At 38.0% G+C, this 12,453-nt stretch overlaps 1 protein-coding gene across 1 annotated transcript in view; it reads right to left on the reverse strand.

The window, feature by feature from the left end:
• Nucleotides 1–4,210: 4,210 nt before the first annotated feature.
• Nucleotides 4,211–12,453, reverse strand: part of LOC122808970 (immunoglobulin kappa light chain-like) — a 227,738-nt gene continuing 219,495 nt past the window's right edge. The window contains exons 7-8 of the mRNA XM_044080135.1: nucleotides 10,524–10,573; nucleotides 4,211–4,763 (exon numbers count right to left, since the gene is read on the reverse strand). Of these exons, the coding sequence (XP_043936070.1) occupies nucleotides 4,713–4,763; nucleotides 10,524–10,573 (101 nt within the window). The 3' untranslated portion in view covers nucleotides 4,211–4,712. The remainder of the gene's footprint in view (nucleotides 4,764–10,523; nucleotides 10,574–12,453) is intronic.

Below are 12,453 nucleotides of genomic sequence, written 5' to 3' on the forward strand. Positions count from 1 at the left end.
TTATACAGTCTAAAAAAAAAAAAAAAAACATTTTTTATATTTTTCTTTAAAACATATGCTAAAACTTGTCATATTTTCATGGACCATTTTCATATTTATATGAGTTTCCATAACTTTTTGTTTCTCTCCTATCCTCTTGCTTTAACTCTTTTATCTATTTTTATATATTCTTCTTTCTAATCTACTTTTATCCATATTGCCATATGGTCTGAGAACCCTTTCTTTTTTATTCCTTTATAAATAATTTTAACCTATCTGATATTAAGTAATAATCATTTTCAGTTTTAATATCCTCAATAGGTCCAATGTATATTGTCCCATATATGTATATATATATATATATATATATATATATATATATATATATATATATATATATATATATAGCTTGCTACATTTCATTATTTCATTTACTATTTTGATATCACTAGTATTTTTATTATTTGTTCTTAGCTTAAAATTAAAGTCACTCACCAGTATTATATCCATATTGAAACAAACATAGTTGAGGAACTTTTTAAACATTATCTCCCTTATTTCCTTGATTCATATGCATATATATATAGTACCTCTATACACATCTGCATTTCATCTTATATCTAATACTATAATACATCCTAATTCAGCTATAGTAAAATCTAGTGTTTTGATATCTTTTTGACACTGTATACATATCTCTCAACAAGTGTCTATGCCCACATTCCAAATGTTATGTCGATCTAATAGTTTTTCTGTTTGTTTCCTTTCTTCCTCTGTTAATCATCTAGTATTGTCTAATACTATAATATGAACATCTATTAAGACATACCATTCCAAAATCCCTATTCTTCTCTTTACATTTTCATGTCATTAACATTTAATGCTAGAATCTTCATCTTTTAGTGAAAATTAATGTAATATGTGTCTCATCCTTTACCTTTTTTGCTTTCTTTTGTAATCCTCTTACTATTTGCCAATTCACAATTTTTTCTTTGCTTGTATCCACAAATACTTCTTTCCCTTCTTTCTCCCTGTCTTTTAGGGTTATTTCTATATCTTGAGTCTAAATCAGCCCTTCTTGTTCTTTTCCTTTTTCTTTATCCTGGTGTACTATTTGTATAAATTATTTTTCCATGATTTGCATATTTTTCACACTCCACATGCATGTCCAGCATTACCCCATTTATTTAATTTCAAATCACATTTTTAGCTTCATCTCTAAGTTTACCACATATAAAACATTTTCTTTTATTGTATTCACTAATCAAGTCATCATCTTTTCCAAGAAAAAAAAAACATATATTTTATAAATCCTTTATTGCTATTTACATTAAGAACACTCGGGATATGTATCACATTACCATTTTCCATTTTTAATATAACCCCACATTCCTATCCCCTAGTCCACAGACCTCTTTCATCATACATTTTTGTTGTGTCTATAACATCTTTGCATAAGTGCAATAAATGTTCTTTTAAGTCTTTCACTTCAGTTGCAGTTCTGAATTGCAACATAACCTTTTTTTTCTCTAAAAAAGGATTGTACCACATACACTGACCATGGATAGCCATTCTTCTTTTGTTCAGATTTTTCTATGAAATTTTCCATAGGCTGTCCAGTCTTAAAAATTATGTCACAAAATATCTATTTACTAATAAAAATAAAGGCTCTTACCTCTTTTGCTTTCACACCCAAGGATGCAATCACTGAGTCCCAAACTTCATACCAGTCCAGACCTTTTTCATTTTTACTGCTTACTTGCACTGTGTACCTCTTCTTTGCCTCCTTCACCTCCTCAACCTTTCTTCCCCTCCTTCACTGTTTGCATGCATGATTTTTTTCAGCTACTTTTCCAAAATCCTCTTCTTGTATATTTTCTCCATTATATCACCACATGATGCTGCAACTTCACTCTCCAGTTCACTTTCATTTATGTGTTATTTTAAATAAGCATCCTACAACCCTCTGGAATCCAATAACTCCTCCTCTGATATAAACAAATTCTCCATCTCCATCTTATTTGAATAGCTTTTGGATACTTTTGCCATTATACCCACACTTGTATTTTCATTTTCAACTCCTTCCACTCAACAAATACCCTCCATCCTTCCTGTTTCTCTGGGCTGCCTGCATGCCTGGAACAGAAACAGGAAACAAAATGTGACACACCCCCTATGCAGAAGAGTAGGGGGACGTTTCCTGTTACCCTGGCCAAATTTGCCCTAGTAGTATAAATACCACCTCAGCTCACCCAAGAAAAGAGGCCACCAGTCTGGATTAACTCAGTCAACTGGGAATACTTTCTTTTTTCAAATAAATCATCACCCTTTTCATTTTATTTGTTGTGTTATGATTTTTGAGATATTGTCACTCCTATATGGATATTGCATGATTCTGACTTTGTCATCTGCTATTTAGCATGAGATCTTCATGTACCAGTGCATCATCAGCTTAGCTTAAAGGTCATTGGTAAAACTACTTGAGGTGAGGCTCAGCATAAATCATACGTAATCAAGCTTACTGTTAAAACCTATATAACTACAGTGAAAGAAAAACAACTTTGTGAATGAGTACATTTAACATGGAAAGCAACGTTAGTCTTTTTTTTTTACTATTTTTGTTCATTCATGTTTTAATAATAATGCAAACCAATAATACTCTATCTAGTATCTTGTTTATTACATTATCTAGCATGATATTTTGTTCATTACTATTAGAATAATGTCTGCTAGGATTGCATTATTCTTTTGTATGTCCCTGGATTATGCACTTTTTTCTTTATTAAATCCATCCATTCATTCATTCATTCATTCATTCATTCATTCATTCATTCATTCAGTGACTCATTCAACAGTCACTTGATTTACACAGTTAGAGGAAAGCTAATGCCTACCCTGGCACTTACAGGGTAAAAGACAGAGGCACACATACTGATAGTGATATTGACCCATCATAAGGTGCACTCAATAGCTTATTGCCATTCCACCAGGCAATTTTGGAGGAATACAAATTCATCTAAAAAACAGGTTGTCAGATTCTCCATCCAAGGCACTACAGTAACTGGAAAATCAAGCCCTGAAAGGGATCAATGTCTCACATACAAACAAATGCACATTGTTTAAAGATACATTTCTCCTTATGCCAGTTGACAGCCGTATCTCTTTCAACTATTTGTCACTTGTTCTCTTGTCCCACTGCCCTATTTGCACACCATATCACTACATCTGGGGCATGGTCTGTTTATGATGGAAGATAATGTAGATGTCACAGAGACTTATGCTTTGACACCTAGATATTGGATTCAGGAGGATCCTGGTTGATAGCTGTCATCCAAGCAGACATGAATATCAGTTTGGTCACAATGCCCATCGTATAGATCACCTTCCACTTTGTCTAAGATGATGTTCTTGTTTCATCCACCCTTCCCTGAACCAGTGCCAACAGTATTTAAATACATTCAAAATAAAAACATAGTCCAGGGAACTACATGGGTGCCATGATAAGTCAAGCTGAACACTGTGCTGAGCAAGGCTATCTTCATTCTAAAGCCCTCCCAATGGATAATGTCTACTTTGCATCAATGTAAGGGTCTACAATGCCATACCACTAGTACGTATAGGGTCCCACACATGTAGCTTATTAAGACTTTCAAGTTTGCTTTCATAGGAACCGAGCACACATTCCAGTCTAGAGTGTTGCCTGGAGCCAGCCTACTCTTCTGATTGGTGTTGGCTTTTCAGTGGAGTGGACTGTCAGTATGTCACAGGAATGGACAAGCCAGAGCCAGTCATCCACAATCCTTCTTCATGAGCTGTTCCAGTATCCAAAGCAATAGTCAGCAGTGGTATAGAGAAGGCATTATGCCTGTACACTCTGGATTCAGTCTAGGAATGCACATTAGCCCTTCTCTTACACACTAAGAGAGCCTTGTTGTTGTTCTTTCGGCTTTTCCCGGTTAGGGGTAGCCACAGTGGAACACCAGTCCGCTAATGATTGGCAGCTGGTTTTTATGGTGTCGAGTTACCAGCCCGACGCCCAACCTTCAACGAAGGCACAATCATTCAACGCATGTCTTTTGAATGCCCACTAGACCGCGAGGAGGACATACAGACTCCACAAAGAAGGCACTCCCAACCCAAGCCGAGAATCGAATGGGAGAATCTCTTGCTGTGAGGCAACAATGTTACCGCTGCACCACTGTGGAAGTACTCTCTGACAGTGCCTAAAAAATCATATTTTTACAGAAATTAACTAATAACTGATATCTTCTAATCTGCACACATTAAATACATAATTTCCTTTTCAAAGAACTGGCTACTTCCAAAAGCATTGTGAACACTGTAAGTGCTAGTGAGAATAAACAGTACAAAATGCTCAATGTAATCAATGTGTTTGGTTATTTGACAAAGATAGCTAACATTGTTCTTTACTTTGTGTTTGTCAAAGAATAACATAAATGATGAAACAAGAGGGTAGAGTTTGCATTCAGAGTTCTTTTGCATGTTGCTTTGGTTGTTTTAAAAATCAAACTAGGATTCATTTTGGTGCTCCCATATTTGCAATGGCATTGCAGTGTTTAACTGTTGGACTTTTGCACATTGTTATAGTGTTGAAATGGTGGGACATAATTATAGTAACCTGATGTTAATGTTTCTAAATTGCTTGTCATGTTTGGTGCACCATTCAGTCTGAGTGCTGTATCTGTTCCTGGCATGCTTTTTGAGCTTCGTTGTCATCTGCTGTGCATTTCCAAGGATGCATAGTGGATATCTTCCATGTCCTCCTATAAGGTAAAATCCAGGAAAATACAACTGTCACAGAGTTACTGGATCAGATAAAGACAGTAAAACCTTTTAGTGCAATGCTGTATTAAGGGAATTAGGATGTGAATGACAATGCATCAGGATATTCTCCTGCAGCATACATCGTTTATTTAATCAAATATAGTTAGCTAAACAAATATACAGTACATAAATAAACACCAGATACATGTAATGCAGAGCCTATTATGCCTTATTGCTTATGTGACTACTTGCATTGCTTCATGTCACTTTTATTTGATAATTGTGTACCCAGGAATATTTAAAAACCTCCATGAGCTACGCCTTAAAAAGATACATACAGCAAATGTTAACAATGAATATTAAGTGCTGATACATAGCTCAGAGTTTACAAGCAATTGCTTTCTGAAATAACCTAAATATTGTTAAACACTAAATAAACTACTAATTACAATAGCATTCAACCTTCCTCATTACATAGAGGAAAACCGTTTTTGCACTTACTTCACTTGCTTAGAGAAAAACAGCTCTTGTACTCACTTTCCTCACTTATGTAGAGGAAAATAGTTTTTTATTCAGGCATGTCCAAGGGTCAGCTCCCAGTGTTCTCTCCTGTCTATCTGATGAATCTGGGCATCTTGGGGCAATGTAGCAATTGCCTCATGTACACAGACAACCCTCTCCTCCTACCATACAACACCACAACCTGTGAGAGATGCACTTATCTAGCCAAACTGGAGGTAAAGCTCTCTCCAACCAAGACTGAACTTGATAGTCAAGAGGAAAAGGTAAACACTTGCACCACACTACACTCATCACATAGTCTCACTAAATATACACTACCAACATCCACACATAGAAACACAAAAACATTCACAGAGGCTCTCAGTAATAATCTTCCCAAGCAACAGAGACCTCCAAAGCAGAAATGCAATCAACTTCCACCCCCAAACACAACCCAAATGACACATAGCCCACATACTCAGTGTGCCACTCAACCACAGCCAATAAAGCAAAACAATGTATTCAACACACTAGTCATAGGCGACTCTATAGTCAGGCACACTGATGTCCCACTCACCAGGCTAAACGAGGAGAAAGTTACTGTCAGCTGCCTGTTGGGTGCCAGGATCTGCCACATAACCACGGACTCAGGTCACTCCACAACAAGTACAAATATGACTCTGTCATTGTCCATGGTGGTGTGAATGACCTGAGATGTACCTCCCTGGACTACATAAAAAGAGACATAGAAGAGCTCTCCAATCTTGTAGCCCAGGCAGGTATGACCCTAGCCCTGAGTAGCATTCTGCTATTGCCCAGAATGATACCACAGTACAAGGACAAAATTGTTGACTTCAACAATTGGCTAAGCTTCTGGTGTAATTTTAAGGGGATCCAGCAGTTGTCTGCTTGGGATGACATGGTTGACAAACCATGATGCTTTGTCAGAGATGGCCTGCACCTGTCGCCCCTGGGATTCTGGATACTGGCTAAGGCTCTTGCTGCCCCTATAGTGCCTTTTTTAGGCAAGGGTAAAATGGCAAATTTACCACCATAATAGGAACAGGCAAGCAAAAACTGAGGGTAATGCTACTCAACGCTAGAAGTCTAAATCTCAAAATGCACTCACTCGAGGCACTCCTTAAAATGGAGAACATCGATATATATGCACTGACTGAGACCTGGTTCAAGGCTCCAGAGAGCAACCCTGCACTACCAGGCAATAATTCATACCACACTTTTTGGTCATGTAACCTGGACTGGAACACCAAAGGCGGAGGTGTGTCTATATTCATTAAGGATATCCATACCTCCAGGCTAGTTGCTCAGCATAATGCATCCGAGGTTATCCAAGTGCAACTAACTCCGGGCAAAACTGCAATCCAAATTGTAGCTTGCTACAGATCCCCCACCATGCCCCAGGACTCCCACTCCTCTTTTCTTGATGTACTGGAAAATATTAGGGTTCAACCAAACACCCTAATAATGGGCAATTTTAATTACCCCACTATTAACTGGGAAAACTACTCTTGTACCAACTCCTTCACACAACGCTTTCTGGAATTCATAAACTCCAGTGCCCTGGATCAACTTATCCACACCGCCACCAGGGGCAACAATATCCTAGACCTAGTCATTGCCAACATGAGTGACCGGTATTCCACACCTGAAGTCAACTCCTCGTTGGTCCGATCTGACTATAAGCTAATCACCCTTGATATCTACATCCCACCCCCACCCCCATTAAGGAAACCATGGTAAAAAATGTCTCCAAAGCCAACTTCATGCTTCTTAAGACAGAAGTGGTGAATTTCATGACACCCATGCAGATGGACAATATAGTTACAACTGCTGAATCCTACACAAATGCACTCTATAAGCACTTACACGAGTGCATGGATCATGCTATCCCAAACAGAACCAAGATGCTTTCCTCCAAAAAAAGGAAGCCAATCTGGTGGTCCCCTGCCATAAACAAACTGTACAGCAGAAGGAAGAAATTGTTACAAAAGAGAGTAAAATCCCATGAGTGGAGAAACTCCATGGTCAGCCTCAGTAAGAAGCTGAGATCCCTTATAAGATCCTCCAAAGCTAGCTACGAAAACAAAATTGCCACTGATTCTAAGGACAACCACAAAGCATTCCATAGCTATGTCAAGAATCTCAATGGCAACACCCAGATCTGCTCTGAGTTACAGCACAATGGCACAAAAATTACAGAACCAACTGATATTGGCAACATCCTGGTAGGTAGGTTCAGTGCTAATTTTACCCGCCCAACCCTAAAGGGCCCAAATCTATACAGGAAGTATGCAGAGTCCCTGTAATCACAACTACACAGGTAAAAGCTGCACTCTTTAAAGCCATAAACACAACATCCATGAGCCCGGACAACATCCCAGGCTGCATTTTATATGAACTTCAGAACGAACTGGCTCCCCACTTAAGCACCATGTTCAATCACATAAGGTTTTCTGCCCTCTGAATGGTGTACAGCAACAGTTATCCCACTCCAGAAAGTCGGAGCCACAACTGATCCTGGGAACCATTGCCCTATTAGCCTGACGAGCCTGGTCTGCAAGGCCATGGAACATATCATCATGGAACCCATAAAGAAAGACATTGGTAACCTCCAAACTTTGGATCCCACCCAGTTCGGGTTTGTGAAAGGCAGATCATGCCTCCTGAACCTGATCGACTTCTTTGAGGCAGTCACCAAAGCCGTAAATTAGGGTAAGGTGGTTCACACAGCCTATCTTGACCTCGCCAAGGCTTTCGACACCATTTCCCATTCTGGAATTATAGCTAAACTCACTAAACTAGGTATAAATCCCTACGTCACAAAATGGGTTGTCAACTGGCTCACTGAGAAAACCCACACAAAGTTGCACACTCAAAATATGACCTCAAACCAGTGACAACTGGAGTACCACAGGGTTTAGTCCTGGGGCCTCTTCTGTTTGATATCTACTTCTCTGAAGTACAGGCTAACAGAGAAGGCCTCTGGTGTATGAAGTTTGCAGATGACTGCAAATTAGGAGCCATAGTCGAGTTCCCACATCATGTGGAAATCCTACAGAAGGGCCTCGCTGAGACAGATGCCTGGTGTCAGAACTATGGCCTCAAGCTCAATGCCAAAAATTGCATTGTCATCCCCTTTGGTAAAAACTCTGTAACCATGAACTACTACATAGACAGCAGTCTACTTAACACCGAATGTATGATAAGAGACCTTGGGACTCAGGTGGATAGTAGTCTGTCCTTTGATAGTCACATCGCCATAGTAGTCAGGAAGTCCTTCTACATGGCACACCTCATCATAAAAGGGTTCTCATCCAGGAAAAAGAGGTCATTCTTCCCCTCTACTCAACACTCATTAGACCCTTTATAGAGTACAAAGCCCTTTTTGGAATGTACCTCACAAGACATCTGCATCAGCTGGAAAGGCAACAGAAGTACCTCACAAAGTGGATTACTGGCCTCAAACAGATGCTCTACACTGACAGTCTCAAAAAACTCCAGCTTTACTCTATAGCATATCACCTACTCTGAGGTGATCTCTGCCTAATATATAAAGCTATTAAAAACCCAGATCTGTTGGACATGCTACAGCTAAAGAAATCCAATCCCTCCAAGCTACACGCTCTAGGGACCTAAACCTTGTCACCACAATAAACAGGACATGCTGGAGGGATAGATTCCTGTCCCAGAGACTTCCCATACTCTGGAACAGGCTATCCATCTATGTCAAGCAAAGTTCTTCATTAGCACTCTTCAAGAAAAATGGGAAATAGGAAATACACCCCGGGGATCACTTTTGTGTCTCTGCTCGACAGTGGCACAGGAAAATAACTTTCTTGGGTGGTGTAAGGCAGGGAACCTTTTTGGCTAGGCTTATGTAGGCCCTCGGGCTGATAGCCTAGTACGTACCTATGAACCTATGAACTTATGACTACTGAATCATAGACAGGAATCTAACCAGTTGTGTGGTTTAATCAATCAAAAGGCTAAATGACTACCTGCATTCACAAACTGAATGCACTACTGCTAGTTTGGCATCTGCTGTTTGTATGATGGTTAACCTGCACCCTGGGTGGCTGCCCCCTTTGCATTGTCCAAGTAAGTCAGGCTTCTGAGATTAGGTTTCATTTAGGTAGAACATGCCTTATGTTTGGATTTAAATGATACAGCATTGTGGAGTACTGTACTGATTTATGTTTACAAAAGAATATATATACATATACAAAACACACATAGTAGAGAAGTGCTCATGGTGTATAATCTTAAATCTATGATGCTTTGAAGGTAGTTTTACTGGTTCATAGCTTGAATATGAAGCATCAGCTTGCTATGCCAGCTTTGTGGATTACAGTGAAAAGACCCGGATTGAAACTCAGATAACTTGGGATTGACTACATACCTAATAGCTGGACTATCTAGCTGAGGAGGATAGGACTGGTTGGCTGATGCCATCTCACCCTGAGACGTATGAGACAGCTTGGTCTGTTGCAATACTGTCTCCTGGTGGAGGCATACTATTACATCAGAAGTAGTGCAAAGGATGTGTGTAAGTAATAATTAAGCAATGCATGTGCACACTAAAGCCAGGCTTGGTATAAGTCCAGAAGTATGGAGATGTCAATAAAGCCATCTCTGCTGGAGATCACTTTTGCCCAAGGTGCTGTGTGGGAAATGTTGAGGTAGTTTAAGAAAAACCTGATACATGCCTAGGTGACTCCCCCTCTCATAGATCAGAATCATCAGGGAGAACAGCAAAGCTGACAACCAGCAGACACATGGAAAAAGAGTAAACAAAGAAACAGACAAATAACTAACTAACTAACTAACTAACTAACTAACTAACTAACTAACTAACTAACTAACTAACTAACTAACTAACTAACTAACTAACTAACTATCTAACTGACTGACTAACTAACTAACTAACCAACCGACCGACCGACTGACTGACTGACTGACTAACTAACTGACTGACTGACTGACTGATTGACTGACTGACTAACTAACTAACTAACTAACTAACTAACTAACTAACTAACTAACTAAGGTGTCATGTCATTTTCCAAGACTAGGCACAAGTTAAAGTGTTGTTTGCAGTCACCTAATACTGCCCTTGTTGATATGGGAATAAATAAAGACAGACAGATAGATGGATAAATATGATCTATGCTATATGTTTCAAATGACTTCACAATATTGAAAGCATACCTGTTTGAAGGGTGTTTTAGAATATTTACCTTTGTAGCCTGTTTTGTTTTATTTCGTTTCTTTCCCTTCTTTGCACTACCTAAAATTCAAAAAATGAAAAAAAAAATAAAATAAAATAAAAAAAAATAAAATTAACTTTCTGCATTCTATAAAATCAAAGAGTTGATTAACTGACAGTTTATATTACTAGATTTGCACTGTTAGTCTTATTAATACATACTTGATGGGAATGGATGAAGTCCGTTGAACTTAACTTTTCCCTTATTTTTCTTCGTTACTTCCTCTAACCCTGCTTTTGCATATTTCTATCATAATCATCTTTTATTACTTAAACCAATCATTTACCATGCTCTGCATTGTTCGATATTAATTGCTATTGCCAAAAAGATGCTTAATCCAGTCACTTCCCCTCTCACATATCAAAAATGCCACTAACGTATCCCATTTTTTTTGCCTTTTATTCTTCTTATAATTATCTTCATAATCTCTCTCCCTTATTCATCACAACTTCTTATTCTGTATCTTTCAAATACTGCTAACATATCCAATTTCCTTCCTTCTTTCTTTTTATTTCTTCCTTCCTCGTTTTCCTTTGGCCCTTCCATATTTTGTCATTACCTACATTTTGTCTGCATATTCATCACTAATTCTTTCTTTCTTACCTAGTATTATTCTACACCTCGCTTAGTGCAGATTTTACCTGGGAGGCTCCCTTCTTGCATTCTGTATTATTATTTCTAGAGTTTGAAGGTTTTCCCATAATTCTTTCATGTTTTTAGATACTGAGTTGAGAGCCGGTCATAGTATTCAAGATAAGAGAGTAAATGTCTAAACTCTCACAGTTGTTCTACACAGAAATCTATGTCACATTTGTTGGGGTATCACATATTTATCCTATATTTTTCCAGGTGTACAAATAAAGAAAACAAGCCAGTTCAGATTCAAACAAGTTCAGGCTACAGTAAAAGATGAGCTGAGTAACTTAGCAACATTCAGAAAAAAATGACTGCTTGAAAAAAATAACAAATAGACCAACTGAATTGTTCACAATATTTTCTTTTGAACAACTCTTTGGATTCATCAGAGAACATTAGAATCAAAAATAGAACAGAGGACATAAACTCCATAATTCATATGATGCATAATCAATGAGCTAGAGTTCCTGCATTTTGTTTCCTGATATCTTCCTAACCAGTGGTCATGTCATATACGTGTCTCAGTCCTTTCAGAAGTCATTAAATATTATACTTCTGAAAAACAGCTTTCAAGCTGTTATGAGTCTTTCTGCTATAGCAATCATAAATAAAGGGTGTGTTTTTGATTCTTCTGTCTGGAAAGTTATGCTGCCATTTAAAGATACCAGCTAATACTCTTTAGTTTAAACCCTAAGTGATTATTAGAGCTTTTCAAACCAATAATGGTTCAGAAACAAAACACACAAGTCAGTCCTTTTCAGCACTGCAAACACTATTCACACTATTTACTTGCCTTAATTATATGTAGGTATATAACCACAACAACTTGAATTGTGTTACAGTTATGCAGTTTTTAGCATTCAGATATGAGTAATGCAAGGCTTACCCAAAGCTGGTATGACTGGATTTACAATGCTGAAAAAAAACTAAAAGGTCTAAAGCCATAAGAAATTAAAGTCTCAAAACAGTGACATTCCCAAGGTCATAAAATACACAAAATCAATTATTTGTCGGGGGTAAACCTTATAGTACCCCCAAAACATGGGTGCATATCCCCATACAAATCTCTAAATAAACATCCAAACTAAGTATATCAACAAAGCAACGTTTTCTGCAATTTACCCACCAATTAGAAACAAGTGGTGTTAATTACCTAGATGTACATTTATATAAGAATTTTGAATGTAAGAAGTTTGTAACAACCATCCATAGGAAATCTATTTTTTCCAATGGTTTCTTACACTTTGACAGTGACCACCCCAAG

The sequence above is a fragment of the Protopterus annectens genome, chromosome 8.part0 (genome assembly GCF_019279795.1).
Source record: "Protopterus annectens isolate FY-2018-M chromosome 8.part0, PAN1.0, whole genome shotgun sequence".
Taxonomy (NCBI): domain Eukaryota; kingdom Metazoa; phylum Chordata; order Ceratodontiformes; family Protopteridae; genus Protopterus; species Protopterus annectens.